The sequence below is a fragment of the Lolium rigidum genome, chromosome 5, assembly GCF_022539505.1.
Source record: "Lolium rigidum isolate FL_2022 chromosome 5, APGP_CSIRO_Lrig_0.1, whole genome shotgun sequence".
Lineage (NCBI taxonomy): Eukaryota > Viridiplantae > Streptophyta > Magnoliopsida > Poales > Poaceae > Lolium > Lolium rigidum.
Window position 1 is genome coordinate 136,697,224 of NC_061512.1, and position 17,846 is coordinate 136,715,069.

Genomic DNA, 17,846 nt, shown 5'->3' on the forward strand with positions numbered 1-17,846 from the left:
CGGTCGGCGGCGGGCCGTGCGTCGTCTGGCCCGGCGGAGCGAGAGATCGGATCTGATCTGAGGAGGGGACGAGAGGAGAGGAGGAGGAACCAACGGGGCAGAGACGATGGATGGAATTTTTAGTAGTGGGTGTCTGTTGGAAGTCGTTTGACGTTTAAGTCCTCCGGCTTCGCCTTAATTGCATTCCGAGCTCAAGACAGCGGTGACTGTCTGTGAGCACGTGAAGCCTTCACGGTGAAGGTGGTTTCAAAGTCATCTCTCCACACTAGGCATGTTTGGCTCGTTTCTACCTTGTATCCAAGCTCAATTACTCGACATAAAGAGCTCACAGTTCATGGATCACCTTATTCGATGAAAATGATACTATGCCAGATTATGTTCTATATATGGCCATGTTGAAGAGTGCAAGGGTGTTGGACAGAAAAGACCAGAAATTGGTCCATATAATTAAGTTGACCAGAAATTGGTCCATGTAATTACGTTGACAAGTCTATCCATGAATCGTGTTCACCCGTTTGTTTCACTACGGTAGAACCGTTTCCATTTGTGCTAGATTCACATCTAACCTTCTCCATGTGGCTCTGCATCATCAACAACAATTTTGATGTCGTCCTCGTTGCTCGGAGCAGAAGCTCAAGAGTCATGAGACCATCCGTTGGCACAACTATACCATTTGTGAACCAAACTATCAACATTTTGGTAATAGTAATGTGGATGTCCGTCAAATAGGAGCATTAATTTCCTTTGAATGTGCTTGAAGCCACCTTGTCATATTTTACTTGTGCATAAACACTACTTGTCGAACCACATAACCTAGTTGTTGCGTACCTTGAATTCTTTTGACATGTATAATTTTATCTTTATGTGATAGATATAGCTCCATCACACACACAAAAAATAGTAATTGCACGTGTCATCTTACGTACACCCTTTAGAAATACTTCAAACCATGAATGTTGCTGAGTAGGAGACCAAGATATATAAATGGAAAGGAGAATGATGAATTGCACAATAATTAATGGCTTATCTTCCGTTGGCAGAAGAGGCTTTTGCGTTAGTACTAGTTATTTCCTCAAGTAACCATGTTCATGTGTTTTTGTCTATCGTTGCTCTAACAACCATGTGGATTGGACTCGTCTGCATGAATCATTGGGTTGATGTTGCATATATCTAATTCTAAGGGTACTTATTTGTAACTACTTGAAATTAAAGCTGGCTAATTGGAGAGCACGAGAGGAATGACTGGACCAACATATTGGTTAGCCTCTTCTACGTGGTTACCTTGCCACTTAAGTATAAAGTACTAGCAAGTAGATCCAGCATTTTAAGATGGAGCCGTTCTAGCTTCATGTGAGCTAGCGCTGGATACGAGCTGGAAAGAAACATGCAGATATGCTGCTAGCTTGCGCCGCGGTAGGTACAAACGGAGCCTGCCGGTGTGGATGCATAAAACTGGAGACAGATTATGAAGCTCAGTTCTACTCCCTCCGTTTGAAAATGTAAGAGATGTTGAAGCACTTTTTTTAGTTCATTCACTTTACTTTATATCTAATCTATTTTTAGTATGTAGGTGCACTCACTTTAGGTTATATTTAGTCTACTTTACAAACACCTAAAACATCTTACATTTTCAAACGGAGGAAGTAGTTAATTAAGATAACTAACGCCGTAAAAAATTAATATGCAAGTTTCTTATAAAAAAATACTGGTATCTAATATCTCCGTTCAAAATAGGTCATGCTCTAGAAAGTAGAAAGCATTTGTGTCCATATTTGATTTTTAGTATTGTGTGTTGTATATTTTGAACGGATAGTATCTCCTGAAAGCCCCGTGTGATTTACGTTGTCTGACGCCACCGGCACCCACTCGTTCTACTCTCCCTTGCCATCGCCGGTGGTCGGCGTCGGGTAAAGCCCGTGTGGGGACAACAGTGGTGGGTGTTTCTCTCCAACGACAGCATGCGGCAGTTTAAAACTCGACGGTAGCCTATGGATCACCCCTAAATAGTTGTTGGAGGCGGGGATGACAGAGGCACGACGCGTTGCTCTGATGATCATGGACCAGACAACAACAAGTATTTGGCAGTCATGGTAGGCCGTTTAACATAGGTTTGGTCGTGAATGTCTAAAGATGTAAGATTGTATTATGTCTCACAATTGATACAAAACTGTTTGGGGTACAAGGGATATAAATAGTAGAGCCAACCGACTAAGCCTAAAACCCTAGCTTGCGTTACAAGTCTAACGTAACCGAAACATATAATCTAACATCCCCCGCAGTGTCAACGTGGGGTTCAATCACGTTGAGACTCGAAACGAATGTCATGAAACGGTTGTGTTGGCAGTCCCTTGGTAAAGATGTCGGCGAACTGCGCCGTAGTGGGAACATGAAGAACTCGAACTTGGCCCAAAGCAACTTTCTCCCCGACGAAGTGAATATCTATCTCAATATGCTTTGTCCGCCGATGCTGAACCGGATTGCTCGGACATGTAAACTGCTGAAATATTATCACAATAAACAATAGTGGCCTCGCTGGATGGGACGATAAAGTTCAGCCAACAACCGTCGTAGCCAAACTGTCTCAAGCAATCGCATGTGCAACAGCTCGATACTCAGCTTCGCAGACGAGCGTGAAACCGTAACTCGTCGCTTAGAAGACCATGAAAGCAAATTGTTACCCATAAAGACACAAGTATCCGGACGTGGACCGACGAGTGTCGGGGCATCCAGCCCGATCCGCATCGAGTATGTTGTCAAACCGGTAGGTGAAGTGGTGTTTATGTGAAGGCCATAATCTAATGTTCCTTTTAGATATCTAAGAGTGCGTTTCATGTGATTGTAGTGAGGAACTCGTGGATCATGCATATATAGGCAGACTTGTTGGACAGAATAAGATATTTACGGGCGTGTTAGAGTAAGGTATTGTAGTGCACCCGCAATGCTACGGTAGAGAGTTGGGTCTGAGAATGGTTCGCCATCAGCAGAGAGTTTGGCGCTAGTGTCAACAGGTGTACGAGCAGGCTGACAGTCAATCATGCCTGCACGGTTGAGAAGATCTAGAATGTACTGACGTTGGGAAAGAAAAAGACCATTAGAGTCACGTGTAAGAGTGATGCCAAGAAAATGATGAAGCACACCAAGATCAGTCATAGAGAATTCAGAGTTAAGCAGTGTAATAATATGATCAAGAAAAGTCTTAGTGGAAGCAGTGAGAATGATATCATCAACATAAAGAAGAAGGTAAGTCTGTGTGTGTGGAAGTGTGATAGACAAAAAGAGAGGTGTCGGTGAGAGAGGGAGTGAAACCGATTGTTTGAATGTAAGTTGAAAAGCGTTGGAACCAAGCCCTAGGGGCTTGTTTGAGACCATAAAGAGATTTTTGAAGGAGACAAACATGATCGGGAGCGAGAGGAGTCTTCGAAGCCTAAAGGTTGTTGACAATAAACAGTTTCTTGGAGAGCACCATGAAGAAAGGCATTTTTGACATCGAGTTGGTGAATGGGCCAAGAAGAGGAAGTGGCGATGCTAAGAACGAGTGTGAATAGTGCTAGGCTTGACAACAGGAGAGAAGGTCTCGTCGTAGTCGATGCCGTGCTTGCTGAGAGAAACCACGACAAACCCAGCGAGCCTTGTAGCGAGAGAGAGTTCCGTCGGAGAGAAATTTTTGGCGGAAAACCCATTTGCCGGAAACAATATTTGCACCGACAGGGCGAGGAACAAGGCGCCATGTATCATTGTGAATGAGAGCAGAAAACTCATCACGCATAGCGGCAGCCCAGTTAGGATCGAGAAGAGCACTTTTGTATGTTTTAGGGATGGGGGAAATCGGAGAAGTGGTGGCATGAAGATTGAGACGCGGCCCTTTTGGAACGTGAAATCCCGTTTTGGCCCGAGTGCGCATTGGGTGATCATTTGTGGGAGCTTGGGTAGGAACAACATGGGGTGGTAGAGGTGGAGTGGGATGAACAACGACGTCGGGCGCAGCGGATGAGTCAGACGTCGAAGATGGTGGAATAGGTGGAGAAGGAGCGGCGGGGGAGATGGGTGTATCGGGTGGAGGTGCGGACTCGGCAGAGGAAGCAGCCAACCCCGCTGTCGCGGCAGTGGAGTCGGCTGAAGGGACTGCCGCGGCAGGCGAGGAGGGCACTCGGGGTGGCGGTAGGAGCGGTGTAGTGGTGAGGAAACCTAGCGGGGTGAGCTATGGGATGATGTAGGGTAGGCGATGGGTCAATGGGAGTTTGGGAGGGTGTCCGTGTGGAGAAAGGGAAGATATGCTCGGAAAAAGTAACGTGCCGAGAGATGTGGACGCGGCCGGAGACGAGATCCAGGCAGCGATAACCCTTGTGTTCATCAGAGTATCCTAGAAAGACACAGGGAATGGAGCGAGGTGATAGTTTGTTGGTGGAGATGGCGGCGGTGTTTGGAAAACAAAGACAGCCAAAGACGCGAAGTTCAGAGTAGTTGGGATGACTAAGATAAAGAGAGTAGAATGGTGTAGAGTTTGTATTGGACTTGTGAGGCCGGATGTTAAGTAAGTAGGTGGCTGTGCGTAAGGCTTCGGCCCAGAATTTTGGTGGCATTGAGGAGTGGATTAAAAGGGTGCGAATGATGTCGTTTATTGTGCGAAGCGAGCGTTACGCCTTGCCGTTTTGAGGTGAAGTGTATGGGCATGAAAATCGGAGAAGAATGCCATGTTGAAGAAAGAAGTTTCGGTTTTGAAAGTTATCAAATTCTTTGCCGTTGTCACATTGGATAAATTTAATGGGAAGAAAGAAGTGTGTGGCGACATATTTTTGAAAGTTTAGGAAAATGGTGTGTACGTCTGATTTGTTGCGTAAAGGAAAAGTCCGGACAAAGTGTGTGAAGTCGTCTAGAACGACTAGATAGTATTTAAAGCCGAGAGACACTAGTATGGGGAGATGTCCATAAATCGCAGTGCAAAAGTTCAAAAGGAAAGGTACTAACAGTAGTAGAGGAACTAAAGGGCAAGCGAACATGTTTTCCTTGCTGACAAGAGGGACACATGGAGGTATTATGACTATCCTTATTACAATTTATTGAAAATTCGCTAAGTATGGAAGACAAGGTAGCGTGGTGGGGGTGGCCGAGACGGTGATGCCAGAGGTCGACGGACGCCGCCATGGAGGTGGGTGGGTCGTGGGTGGCGGCGCCATGGAGAGTGTAGAGGTCGCCGGAGCTATTGAACCGAGCGATCTCCGCTTTGGTCTGGTAGTCCTTCACAGATAAACCAAACGGATCAAATTCCATAGAAACAAGATTGTCACGGGTGAACTTACGAACAGAAATTAAGTTTTTGATTAGCGCGGGTGCAATAAGGACATCACGTAGGAGGAGTTGTTTGGTGGGTGTAGGTATGGTGGTTTGGCCGGTGCAATATATAGGTATAGTAGTGTCGTTTCCTAGGACTATGGATGAAAGTGGTGTGGTGGAAAAATTTGACAGCATATTACTAGAAGCAGACATGTGACTAGAAGCACCGGAATCGAAAATCCAGTTCATACCTGAGTTTCCCTGGGCAGCAAAGTTGTTCATGGCCTGCAAGAACGCAGATTGGTCCCAGCTCGGTGAAGGAGCGGAGGTCGGTTGATGCAGCGGGGCAGTTGGAGCAGGCGGCATGAGGACAGGTGAAGGCTGAAACATGTGGGGGTGCTGATATGGCATGTATGGCATCCCCCCGTCGTAGTAGGCCGGGGCGGCGTGGTAGGCGTTCGGCGGGGCGCGCTGGCCGAGGAGTCCAGGGGAACCGAGTGTGGGGCGAAGACCCGGCGCCCGAGCACCCGTGTAGGCCGGAGGAGCGCCGATCGGAGAGGGGCCGCCCGGGGCATGGACCAAGCCCGAACCATGCCGGTCCGGGGATCATGAGGAGGGCGCCGGTGCAGGCGGCGCGGCGGTGCTGGCGCAGCGGCGTCGGTACCGCCGGTGGCGGGCGCCAAGCGGGAGGAGCGGCGGGTGCCGGCGCGGGCGTCGAGGCGGGCCGGAGGAGTGGCGGATCGCGGCGGCCGGCACATCGGATTCTTGCCCTTGTAGTTGGGGCCGGGTCGCCGGCCGAGAGGAGGCTGCCCGGCCGAGGCCGGAAACGGTGCCGGGGTCCCGCCGCGGCGATGGGGCTGGCTCGTCGGGACTCGCCGGTGCGGGAGTAGGCGGCAGGGGCGGCCGGGTGGAGGCGGCGAAGACGTGAGGCCGCGCCTCCCGCCGTGTGAGGTCATCATCGACGTTCGCGGCAGAGGGACCGGATGTCCTTGAAGGAAGGGCGAGGCTGCATGAAGGGAATCATGGCCGCTTGAGTCTTGAACCGGTCGCCGAGCCCTTGGAGAAGGATGTTGATAAGCCGGCGATCGGGCATAGGATCGCCTAGTTCGCGGAGCTCATCCGCCATCGTCTGGATGCGCTGACAGTAGACGCTGAGCGAGGAGTCCCCCTGAGGGGTGTTGCGGATCGCGGAGTGGAGGTTGTTGATCCGGGCGTCAGCGTTGTCCTGGAAGACAGAGGGCGGCGGCGGTGGCGGCCTCACGGAAAACGAGATTGAAAATCTCCGTGGACACGCGTGTGTAGATCCATTGGATGATGGCGAGATCATCTGTGATCCAGCGAGCGTCGTCAGGACGAGGGGCGGCGTCGGCGGCGATGTGATGACGGAGGTTGCGGCGCCCGAGGTGAACCTCAAAGAGGTGGCGCCAATGGTAGTAGTTGTGTTGGGCAAGATCTAAAGTAATAGGTATGAAGGGGGTGACATCGGCTATGGTGTCTGTGTAGGAGAGAGGAGTAGCCGTGGGATGGGTAGAAGAGGCCGAGGCCTCGGCGGCGGCGGCGGCCTTGGCTTGCTGGTCGAAGTAACCAGGTGGTGGCGGCGGCGGCGGCTTAGGCGGCGGCGCCATAGGTCAGGATCGATTAGTCTGATACCATGTAAGATTGTATTATGTCTCACAATTAATACAAAACTGTTTGGGGTACAAGGGATATAAATAGTAGAGCCAACCGACTAAGCCTAAAACCCTAGCTTGCGTTACAAGTCTAACGTAACCGAAACATATAATCTAACAAAAGACATGAGGAGGTGGATTGGATTGTTGTAGGTTGCGGTAGCGGGCAGTGCTTGGTTGTGACGTTGATCCTCGATGTGACTCGCATGTGGCGGGTTCTAAACACAATCTGGAGTGGAGGTGTCAGGTGTGGTAGGCAGTTGCTCAGAGGTGGTTGATGGCGTGGTGGTGTGTGTGCGCGATGACGGTTGAAGCAACCTTTGGGACGACATTTTAGTGATGGTTGCGGTGCTCCAGACAAATGTTTTCCTAAATTTATCGGGGCACACAGGGACAACGCCTTTCATTTTCTGCATTGAACGCGACATCAAGGAGCTTGTCACCTCTTCATCTACCAAGTATTCGTTTTTCGGTCAAAAGCCCTAGAACTGGGTTTCGGATCATACGATGACGACGTTAGTGATGTCATTTCGTTCTTGGAGGTGTCGCCTTGGAGACATTGACTACCCTCATGGGTGGGTTTTATTGCTCTAACGAGTGGCTATACGATGATGATGTTAGTGACGTCATTTCGTTCTTGGAGGTGTCGCCTTGGAGACATGACTATCCCTCATGGGTGGGTTTTATTGCTCTAACGAGCAGCTATATGGGAGGAGCTGTAGTTGCGTTTTTGTGTGGCAGGGTTCTACCTACGCGTAGATAGTGCCAGACATGTATGGTCGTCTCCCTCCCTACAATGGACTGTCTAGGTTCGCCTCCTTTTAGACATAGCTTCACTCTTGATTGTTGGTGAGGTCAACAGTCACAGCTGATTTGGTTCGGTATGACAGACGAGAAAGTTCTCCCGGTGGTCGTGTAGTCGCTAAGTTAGAGTCACCGGGACGTGACTGCGATGGATGATGAATGATGTTTGTGGTGCTTAGGGATGGGACTGTTTGTATGTTGTGTCAGATCAACTTTGTTGACATATTCATTTTATTTGAAAGTGCCTTAAGCCATGTATCGTGCTTGTTGTCAAGCGTTTCACCCGGCTTTCTTAATCAATCGACTATTGCAAGGTTTTTTTTTGTCCTTCTTCCTATTTAATTGGGTCAACTGCGGTTGCTCTTAATGGAAATGCATGATGCGGGCTATATGGAACGGCCGTAATAATATTGTTTTTAGAAAGAGTATGAACTGGTTATCCATATGGTATCACACTGGATCCACGACTGATCTCTTTTGCTGCCGGAAGCGCAACGAAAGCCTATGCATGTTGGATACCGCCGGCTGGAAGCGGTGGCACATGCTATATACAACTAGACTGCTTGGCGGCCTACTAAAGGACTTCAAGATGCATAAACGTGTCTCTTTATATTCCGTTGGCTAGTGTCTCTTTTATATTCCGTTGGCTAGTTCATGTGTACACATTGTGTGATTCCTGAGTTGTAAAACTTAACGCTATGATACTTTGGGTAATAAAGAGGGCTTTGCGCATCGATTGATGCAGAGCCAAGGGCCTTGTTCCCCATTTCGAAAAATGGAAATGCATGATTCCCCTACCCTTGGAGAGAGGTTCGTTCGAAGAAAAAAATGAATGGTCATGTAAAATACAATCGTTGGATTTGTCATGATAATTTTCATAATAGTTGGTTTATATTTGTTTACTATCATATTTAATATCAAATTAAGTTATCTTGCTGACATTGTACATGTAAGTTAAGCATATGATCCATCTGTGAAGGTAGATATTGCTTTTGGTTCTGAATTAAGTTAGCGTATAGAATTCCTAGATTTGATGATGTGACCTCTTGTTCCTAAGACTAAGGAATGATTATGATAACTAATTGCATATCTTTGAATGGTGAGAAACTAAAAATAGGCATAATCTTCATAGTGTTAGGAATGGAGGGTTGTGAAGCTAGTTGCTAGGGGATGTGACAAGTAGGCGCACACCTTGACCTCACACATATAGCCTACGCAGACCCGCCCAAACCCCTATGTGTCGGCACCACCATGTGGCTTGAGCTACACACTCTGGACTATCCTGGACAACAACACATAATTGAGTTGATCATTCCAACATATTTGGTGTTAGTGGCAATGAGGTGGGTAAGAAGTTTAGCGTTCATAGCAGACAACGGCTAGGAGGAGCAACTCGTAGACATGGAGGCACAAAGCATGGGAGGGAGCTAACGTTGCTGGGGAGTACAACATCCCGAAGCTCAATATTCTTATCGAAGTCTTCGTTAGTAGAGCACAACGCAACGAAGCATGTCGATGTTGGTAATAGGAACAAGAGACTGGAAGGGGAGACTGCGAGACTCAAAGGGAAGGGTCTCATCAGATCGTTAAAGGAGGTCAAAAGGTCCTACTTTAAAAAAATTGAGGTGTATACTTATAGGCAAAAATCAACATCATATAAGTTAGGCAAATTTAATAGATATAAATGTATACTGCGATACCAAGTAAATATCACTAGGTCCACCATGGAATATTTTTCATGGATTATTTATTCAATATTGTAGATGTTTATATTTTTATCTACAGATTGACCAAACTTGCAATATGTTGACTTTTGACCCCAAAAAAGGTACACCTTCGTTTTTGCAATTTAGGCAGTACTGTATATTTGAGAATGTAAACATGACCAAGCCCAGTAAACACCCAAACGTGAGGTTGTGGTCTTGGGGTACCCTCCGGAAACCCAGCAGCGGATCGCTGACAACCTCAATTGCAGGTTGGCAACCTTCCCTGTGAACTACCTGGGAGTACCTGTTAGGAATTCTAGGATCCTTATTAGAGACCTCGCCCCCTTGGTGGGGCGAGTTAGAGCGAAGGCTGAATCGTGGTGCGGGAGGTTCACCTCCAAGGGTAGCAAGACGGTTCTCATTGATTCGTGTCTGTCTAGTCTTCCCATGTATATTCTCATTGATTCGTGTCTGTCTAGTCTTCCCATGTATATCATGGGCCTGTACATCCTCCCTGAAGGGGTACATGCGGCCTTTGACAAAGAGCTCTCACGCTTCTTTTGGCAAGACAGGACAGGCCGCCAAAAATACCACATGGTCAAATGGGCCGATGTGTGCGCCCCCAAGGATCTTGGGGGCATAGGGATTATCTCCTCTCGTCACATGAATGTGGCCCTCATGCTTAAATGGGTTTGGAGGATCCTTTCTGATGACGGGGGTCTGTGGCTTAAGTTAATTAAGGCTAAATACCTACGGGGCCGGCCACTTCTTGCTTGTGACCGTCGGGAGGGATCTCAGTTTTGGAGAGCCCTCCAGGACATTAAGCAGGAGATTAGAGCGGGACTTTCCCTCTCCATAGGCGATGGTAGAGGGACCATGTTCTGGCTTGACCCGTGGCTGGGTGAGCGCCCCATTTGCCTTGACTTCCCGGACCTCTTCGCCATTTGCGCCGACCCCCCTATTCTTGTCGCCGACGCCGCCCAGGGGGGCTGGGATATCTTGTTCTGTCGCGGTCTTACCCAGGGAGAGGCCCTGAGCCTGACTCTGCTGCGGAACCTCCTCCCGGACGCTCTGCCGGGAGGACTAGACTCGCCCTCTTGGCGCTTGTCGCCATCCGGCTCGTTCTCCGTTCGGACGGCCTATAGGGCCTTGTTCAGGGGTCCCTCGCTGCCTTGGACGGCCCCTCTTTTTAAAGCGCCTATCCCGCTTAAGACGAAGATCTTTCTTTGGCAGTTGCTTAGGGATCGCCTTCCCTCTGGGGTGGAGGTTGCGAAGAGGCACGGGCCGGGCGACGGGCTTTGTCCATTGTGTGCGGTCCCGGAGATGACGACCCACATAATGTTCTCTTGCCCTGCGGCCCGTTTCCTCTGGTGCTTCCTCCAGGAGGCGCTGGGGCCTGAGTAGCAGGCCTCAGACCTCGGGGAGTTCATCGAGGCCCATGCGAACAACACCGGTAGGAGGAGGCGCCTCTTCTGGTTATTGTTCGCGGCCTTGACCTGGACCTTGTGGACTGTGCGTAATAAGTTGGTCATTGAGCGTATCCTGCCTCGACGCGCTTCTGACTCCTTATTCTCTTTCTTGGCTTTGTTGCAGCAGTGGTACCCGCTGTGTAGACAGCGGGACAGGGAGCGCCTGGACGACATGTTGGAGGATCTTCTTGTGGCGGTCCGTCGCATTTCTACGTCGTCTAGCCTCTGAGTGGCCTCTTCCTATGGGGGTTGTATCGCTTTTCTAGTTCTTCTGGGCGTGTTGTGCTGTTGCCCCGGCAACTGTTGTTGTTGTGTGTGCTGTGCTCGTCGTGTTGTATCTGAATCTTGTATGACTGTGGTGGCTTTATTTATAAAGCGGGGCGAAAGTCTATTTCGAGGAGTAAACACCCAAACGTTGGACTGACGCACAAGATGCAAGACCCCAGACAAAATGAAAGAAGGCCGAAATCATCATTCTATTTTTGTTCCTTCGTGTTTCACAATTTTTGTTCCTTCGTGTTTCACACTTCCACTGGTTGAAATTTGATCGCCTCGACCCCAAAAGGATAAAAATAAACTGCATGGAGTTTAGGTTACATGGAAGGAACGCAAATTTAGGGAACAGGTACACACAAGTTGCCAAGCAAAATTGAATGAAATACATCATGGTAAGCGTGGTAAACAATCTCAAACCAGTATCAAGAAGTTGCGAAATGAAATGGGAACCCACCATATATAATAAGCAAAGTAAAACATAGTATTATCATTATTGTTACTGACGTAATAGTATTCAGTATAACTGGCACCTTGTTGGTATTGAGCATGCAGAAGTCGCACGAAAATGGCAAACAATAGTGGCTCAGTTTTACCCCTTTTCAGATTTCTAATAAATGTCATTTTACATTCCCTCAGAATGCATGAATCGTTTGCAGATGTTACATATTCTCCTCCAGTATACAAGATAAAAGAAGAAAAAAGGACACCCCTTGCACGAGCAGTTACAATCACAAGTGATGCCCCATTTTGTATATTCCAGTATGATGTTCAACGCCTACTTCAGATTTAATACCAGTGCAACTGTTTACTACAATGATCTCTGCTCAATTGGTTAAGTCAAAACTAATTTACAATTCAACTGAACAATTTTACACGCCATTAGTAAACAGCTCACTCGATGCTTCTCCTCTAACTTATACCAAAACTCTAAAAAGGAGAAGATTGAACAAGTACATTTCCTATGGAGGAGCCCTGCCTCTCATTGGGGAGGGAGAGGCAGAGTTGGAGTTGGAGTTGGAGTTGGAGTTGGAGTTGGAGTTGGCGGAGAAGGGGGTGATTTCGAGAAGATCCTTGTGTAGAGTACCTGGTTCCAGACGTCTGGGACGCCAGGAAGGCACCAATGGATGCAGTCAGCGAAATTCTGTGGATCGGCCTTCTGCTTTGGCGTCAGCAGATACCCCTGTCGGACGGAATAGATGGATGTGTGGGCATCCTTCCTGTAATCTGACATCCTCGTGATGTCGATCAATGTGACCGGAACTTTCTTCATGGACTTGGCCGTGTTTGCTACCAGGTCATAAAGCCGCATGTCATGGTTGAGGTCGAGGGGCTGGGTGTAGTTTACCGGGAGCGTCTCCTTTGCGCATTTGATCCCATTGGGGTTTCCCCATTTATCTGGACTGCTCACACAGAACACCACAACAGAATATGTGTTAGACATGCATACTATAATATGTGTAACGTCACTTCTTTTTCGTTCCACTTTAAGAAACAAAAACCGGTAAAAAAATCTCCCATTTCAAGTAAGTACTTACAGCCATCTGCAAATCCTGTACAAGGGATGTCAAAATTATCACAGGGTGGTGGCTAGTCTTTCAGCAAAGTTGATAGATTATTGACAGGCTAGTGGGGCGCTAAGATAAACAGCATGCACAATTGCACATGTAACTGACTCTTTAACTGTAGGGCATGCAGTACCATAATTAGTGATGGTAGCAATAGTATCAATGATAAGTCAACGGCCGCCACTGTTGATTTATTACTCCTACCATTATGCTTATGCAAGACCATCTTTGAAAATCCCCTGAATTATACTGGAGGGTTTTCTTCCTGATAAAAATACATTTAAAAGGTTGTTTAAGAGCATCTCTAACAGGTGATGTATAATAGGGGAGGTGATGTAAAAACTAACTTTTACATCCCATTGAGCAAAAAATCAATCTCCAACAGGTGATGTATATTTTTTGGAAGTGATGTATATTTTGTACGAGGAAGACCGTGGCGTCGAGGCGAAGCTTTTGGGGGCGTCGGAGGGGCGCAAGGCGGCCTGCAGAAGTAGCGTAACGGCGAGGCAGACATGATGCTGATTGCCTTTTTCTGCAAATAGTATGGCTCTGTTTAATCGATAGGAAGAGGGGATGCCGTGCTCGTGCTGTTGCTGGTGCTTGTTGTCGCTAATTTCTATTGCTGCTGATTGTCATGGTTCTAATCTGTTGTTGTCGCCAAGTGGTTGAGAGAGAGAGATTGAGTGTGTCCATCGGTGCGTGTGAGAGATTAAGAGGAGAAATTGGACAAAGAGATGGGACAGAGAGTATGTGGTTAATCCATCAGATGATTTATGTACGAATACTTCAGATGTATAGATGTTTGGCTGTTGGATGTGTGAATCTTTTGTGATATTGAAATTCATATGTTTTTATATGTTTGTGGTGATTTTGCAAAGTTAAATGTGGTGCGTTCCTGTGTGTGGTGCCCCATTTTATATCACATTGTGTGGCAGTCGTGCCCTATTTTACATCACCTAGAAAATCAAAAACTACACATGTGACGTAAAACCCACTTTTTGGTGATGTATAATTTTTAAATCACCTATTTTGGGTGCCATATAATACATCACATGTTAGAGATGCTCGAACTGCGAAAATAACCCAAAAACATCACCTGGGTATGCCCGATTTATATCTATATGTGAGAACACCAATAAACAATAAGATACCAGGTCCAGATACAGTGTTAAATTCTGTTATTTTCCTCTTTTCTGGAGGATGTTGATAAGTCAAACCAAGCATGGATGTTGCTTGTGGTGCATAAGATGCCACCCACTTCGACCACACCCTACCACTCCCCCATGTGAAACAGTCTGCCTTTTGTTGTTGTACCAAATGTTGCTTTTAATTGTATATTTGTTAGGTGGACCCACCTAAAAATTTGTTGGGATCTTAAAGACACAACACTATGGAAGTTTCTTTGCTTTTAAGCAATGACTTCAGATAGCATGTGAATCCTACAGCACCCCAGAGGTACATCAAGAGATTTCAAACAGAAGTATTTGAAATTCATCAGGTCCATTTATCTTCTACAGAACTCTAGTGCATTACTCTTCAGGTTTGAAGATTCAAAGGATTAAGTGCCATGAGAATGTGATGATACCAAGTGTATAATACCATAAAAGATATTTTACAGATTTGTGATTGGTAAGTGTGAAATTGACTTGCCAGTAGCCATGCGGACTATAAGAGACGGAAATTAGGCCAATTTTGTTCATAGTGAGTCATGAGCAAACCTAACAGCTGAGCTCCATTGACCACATCTTCCGGTGGACAATGACTTGTGCCCTGCATACTAGAAACTAGAAAGCTTGGTTCTCTAGAACGCTGTGGGACTTAATGAACCGCTTGAATCTTTTTCGGAAAAAAATGAATGCCTTCAATTAATCTTAGGTTTAGTGGTTGCCCAAAGCATTGAAGATTGAGTTGTAGTTAAATTGCTCTAGCTTATATAGGTTCTAAAGGAACTTATCAAAGATCCTAAGGAAACACCATTACTAGCACAAGAAAAAATTAATCAGAAATGTAACTTGTAATCACCTGTCGTGATGAGGAGAAATTGTCATGAAGAAGACTGATGTCCGTGCGGGATCGATATTCTCATTCAGCCAGGTCGCCCATGTCTTTAGCACCCGCTCATATGCCTCGACCCTCGGCACCTCGTCATGGTCCGACCAATGCCTTGATTCGGGCCTCCTGAGGAAATTGAAACAAAACAGCTAGTACATTTTAGCATGCAGCTCAAACGGACAGAATAATGTGGATGCATTGTTTACAGAGACGCGAGGAGGAAGCACTGACCGGACTTTAATGTCGGCGGTGTTGAGCCACCAGATGTAAGTGTTGAAGATGAGGTAGTCGACGCCCCTCCAATTTTGCGCGTGAACCTCGATGCTTTCGGGCTGTATGATCCGGGTGACGATGGTGTGGAAATTGGGGTTGTCGGAGTTGGACTCGACGAGGAACGGTGCCCAGTAGAACTCGAGCGTGGCACGGTACTCCTTGGCGTGGAAGACGATGAAGTTGCCCCTCTTGACTAACTTGGTCCTCCCCTTGTTTAGCACGGACTGCACCATGCACACCAGCGACTCCCACTGGTTCCTGTTGAGCGAGTCCCCCACGAACATGAGCCGCTTCCCCCTCATCCTCTCCATGAACCTCCGGGCATCGAACCTAATACCAAACGATCTGATTGATCAGGCAACGGAAGATGGGATTCGAGCTGCAGATCTAGGCAAGAGGCGAGATTTAGATGGCGGAGCGCGTGCGTACGTGGGGAGGGAGCAGTTGCTGGGCTGCCATGTCCAGTACTGCCATGTGTGGTCGGGGCGGCCGTTGGCGAGGCAGGTGACCTGCTTGGTGAGCGTGGTGCAGTCCTTCTCCCGGTAGAGCGGGACGGAGGCGTTGTCGAAGACCCAGCGGCCGTGGGCGAGGTCGCAGGTGGACGGGGGCAGCGCGACGGGGGGCAGGCCGGAGACGTTGTAGATGTCGGCGTCCGGGTAGAGGTAGTCGTCGATGGAGAGCTCGGCGATGGTGCGCGCGTCCTCGCCGTACATGACGAGCGCGAGGAGCGCGATGGCGCAGACGAGCGTGGTGACCGGGGAGCGGCGGCCCGCGGCGAAGAGGGACCGCGCGTGGGAGGCGAGCGTGTCGAGCCCCAGCGGGTGCCGCGGTCGCGGCTTGGAGGCGGCTGGAGCGGGGGCCGGGGTGGAGGGGGGCGGCGGGGTGGTTGTGGAGGGTGGGGTGGCTGTGGGCAGCATGGCGGCGGCTCGTGGTGCGACCGCCGCCGGCGACGCGCGCGGCAGTGGTTGGTGGACTGGTTGTCGGTCGAGGCAGAGAGAGGGGATCTGGGGTGGTGGTGGAGTGAGAAAGGGGGAGGAGCCCTGCCCAACTCCGACGACTCCGGCAAGGAGGTGGTTTGTGTCCTGATTTGTAGGGAGCCTGTCGGCGTCCGGCCGTGTGGCGTCGGTCAAGATCTATCTGCCGTCCATACCATTTCTCGCAGTAACACTACGGAGTAGTACAGTTCAAAAGGAAAGAGAGGAAGAAAGAGGCTTCGAGGCTGTTCGGAGGCGACTTTGGAAGATCCTGGTTCATGAAAAAATTGAGTTACGATAGAGTTAACTCGACGGTGCACTTTTGTACTTCCTTCCAGTCTGAGATTTATCAAAATTTAAATGTATTTCAAATAATTTTGATGGGACGGAGGGAGTACCTCGGTCTACATATATGCCGCTTTTGAACCTATGGTTTATTTATTTATTTTAGGAGTGTCAATTTTTTTGAAAAAATAACATGATATAAACAATATTGTAATCTACAAGTGTATAAACATTTAGAATGAAGTATGTTATATTTTAGGCTCAGAAAAACAATAGATCTTTATTTTATTCTTGGCGAACACTAATGAACAGTACACTAAAATCTACATTTTATCATTTTGTGAGATTTTTTTATTTTTAGTCGGGGAAAAATACAACATATTTCAATCTAGAAATTTATACACTGGTAGATTGCAATATTCTCTACGTCTACATACTTGTTTGAATTTATGAAACTTCAAAATCAAAAGTTTTGAAGTTCGAACATAAAAATAAAACCGGGCTACATATAGCCCAAGCTACAGTTGAGATTCTCAGAGTTAACTCACAGTATATGATAGTATTGTACAAAAGGAAAGAGCGGAAGGAAGAGGCTTCGCCTGGCTCATATGTGCATATGAACCAATTATAAAAAAGTAATTCAAAACAAATTTAAAAAGATCAAAAAAATCGGAAATAAAATTTCGCGTGTACACCTAGACATTCTACGTTTGTACATAAGTTTTCATGAATCATGTTGTGGCATCAAATATTTTTTTACATGGACACATCAAATGTTTTTTTCGAAAATTTATGGGTGAACATAGAATGTCTAGATATACATGCAAAATTTTGCTTTACAATTTTCTGATATTTTAAAATATGTTGTTTCCGTATAATGAATTCATACGTACTCGTGAGCCGAGTTAGATTTTCGGATTTGGAGCTTGTTTGGACTTTGGATGCGGCTTTTGAAGATTCGGATTCATCGAAGGCCTCATTGGTTGCTCGTAGCGAAATTTCGTTGTTTCTTGATTTGGTCCGCTGGATGTTCCATGAAGAGAAACGAAGCTTGCGCATGTATGTGCACTATGTTTGGATCCCAAAAAAGTTTCATGGTGCAGTTTTTGGCATATCGATTGGTAGGCAACAATCGCTCAAATGTTGGCTGACAAGGAAAGAATCGGCTGTTTGGTTTTGTGCTAACTAGCGATGTTGTTGCCTCCCTATTGAACTGGTGCTCTCACCCTCTAACCAACCATTACAAAGCACAAGCACAAGTGCACAACACATATGGGCACATCAGAGTAAGTACACATGACAACAAACATACGCTAACTAAGGTAGCTATTAAGCATTGTTAGTGCAAGATATAAAACCCTTATGAAAAGCAAGGACTCGTCCAGGGGCATAGAAGCCCGGGGAACCCCTTGATCAAAAGCCACTAGCACTTTCGTAGCAGCTAAGGTTTACCATGATCAAGTTCACTTAAAACTACTTATGGACATCATTAACATGCATA

At 47.2% G+C, this 17,846-nt stretch overlaps 1 protein-coding gene across 1 annotated transcript; it reads right to left on the bottom strand.

Annotated features, from left to right (window-relative positions):
• Window positions 1-11,918: 11,918 nt before the first annotated feature.
• On the bottom strand, window positions 11,919-16,256 carry LOC124652637 (xylan O-acetyltransferase 4-like). The gene is made up of 4 exons (XM_047191682.1): window positions 15,516-16,256; window positions 15,045-15,416; window positions 14,784-14,939; window positions 11,919-12,596 (listed from the first exon to the last, which is right to left on the bottom strand). The coding sequence occupies exons 1-4, from the start codon at window positions 16,001-16,003 to the stop codon at window positions 12,176-12,178; spliced, it is 1,437 nt and encodes a 478-aa protein (XP_047047638.1). The 5' UTR covers window positions 16,004-16,256; the 3' UTR covers window positions 11,919-12,175.
• Window positions 16,257-17,846: the final 1,590 nt, after the last annotated feature.

Bases quoted from the DNA above. Each gene is read 5' to 3' on its own strand.
- LOC124652637 (XM_047191682.1), bottom strand. From the start codon at position 16,003: ATGCTGCCCACAGCCACCCCACCCTCCACAACCACCCCGCCGCCCCCC. The intron at 15,417-15,515 runs GTACGCACGCGC...GTTTGGTATTAG, and splicing joins AGCAACTGCTCCCTCCCCAC to GTTCGATGCCCGGAGGTTCA. The intron at 12,597-14,783 runs GTGATTACAAGT...CTGTGTGAGCAG, and splicing joins ATTTCTCCTCATCACGACAG to TCCAGATAAATGGGGAAACC.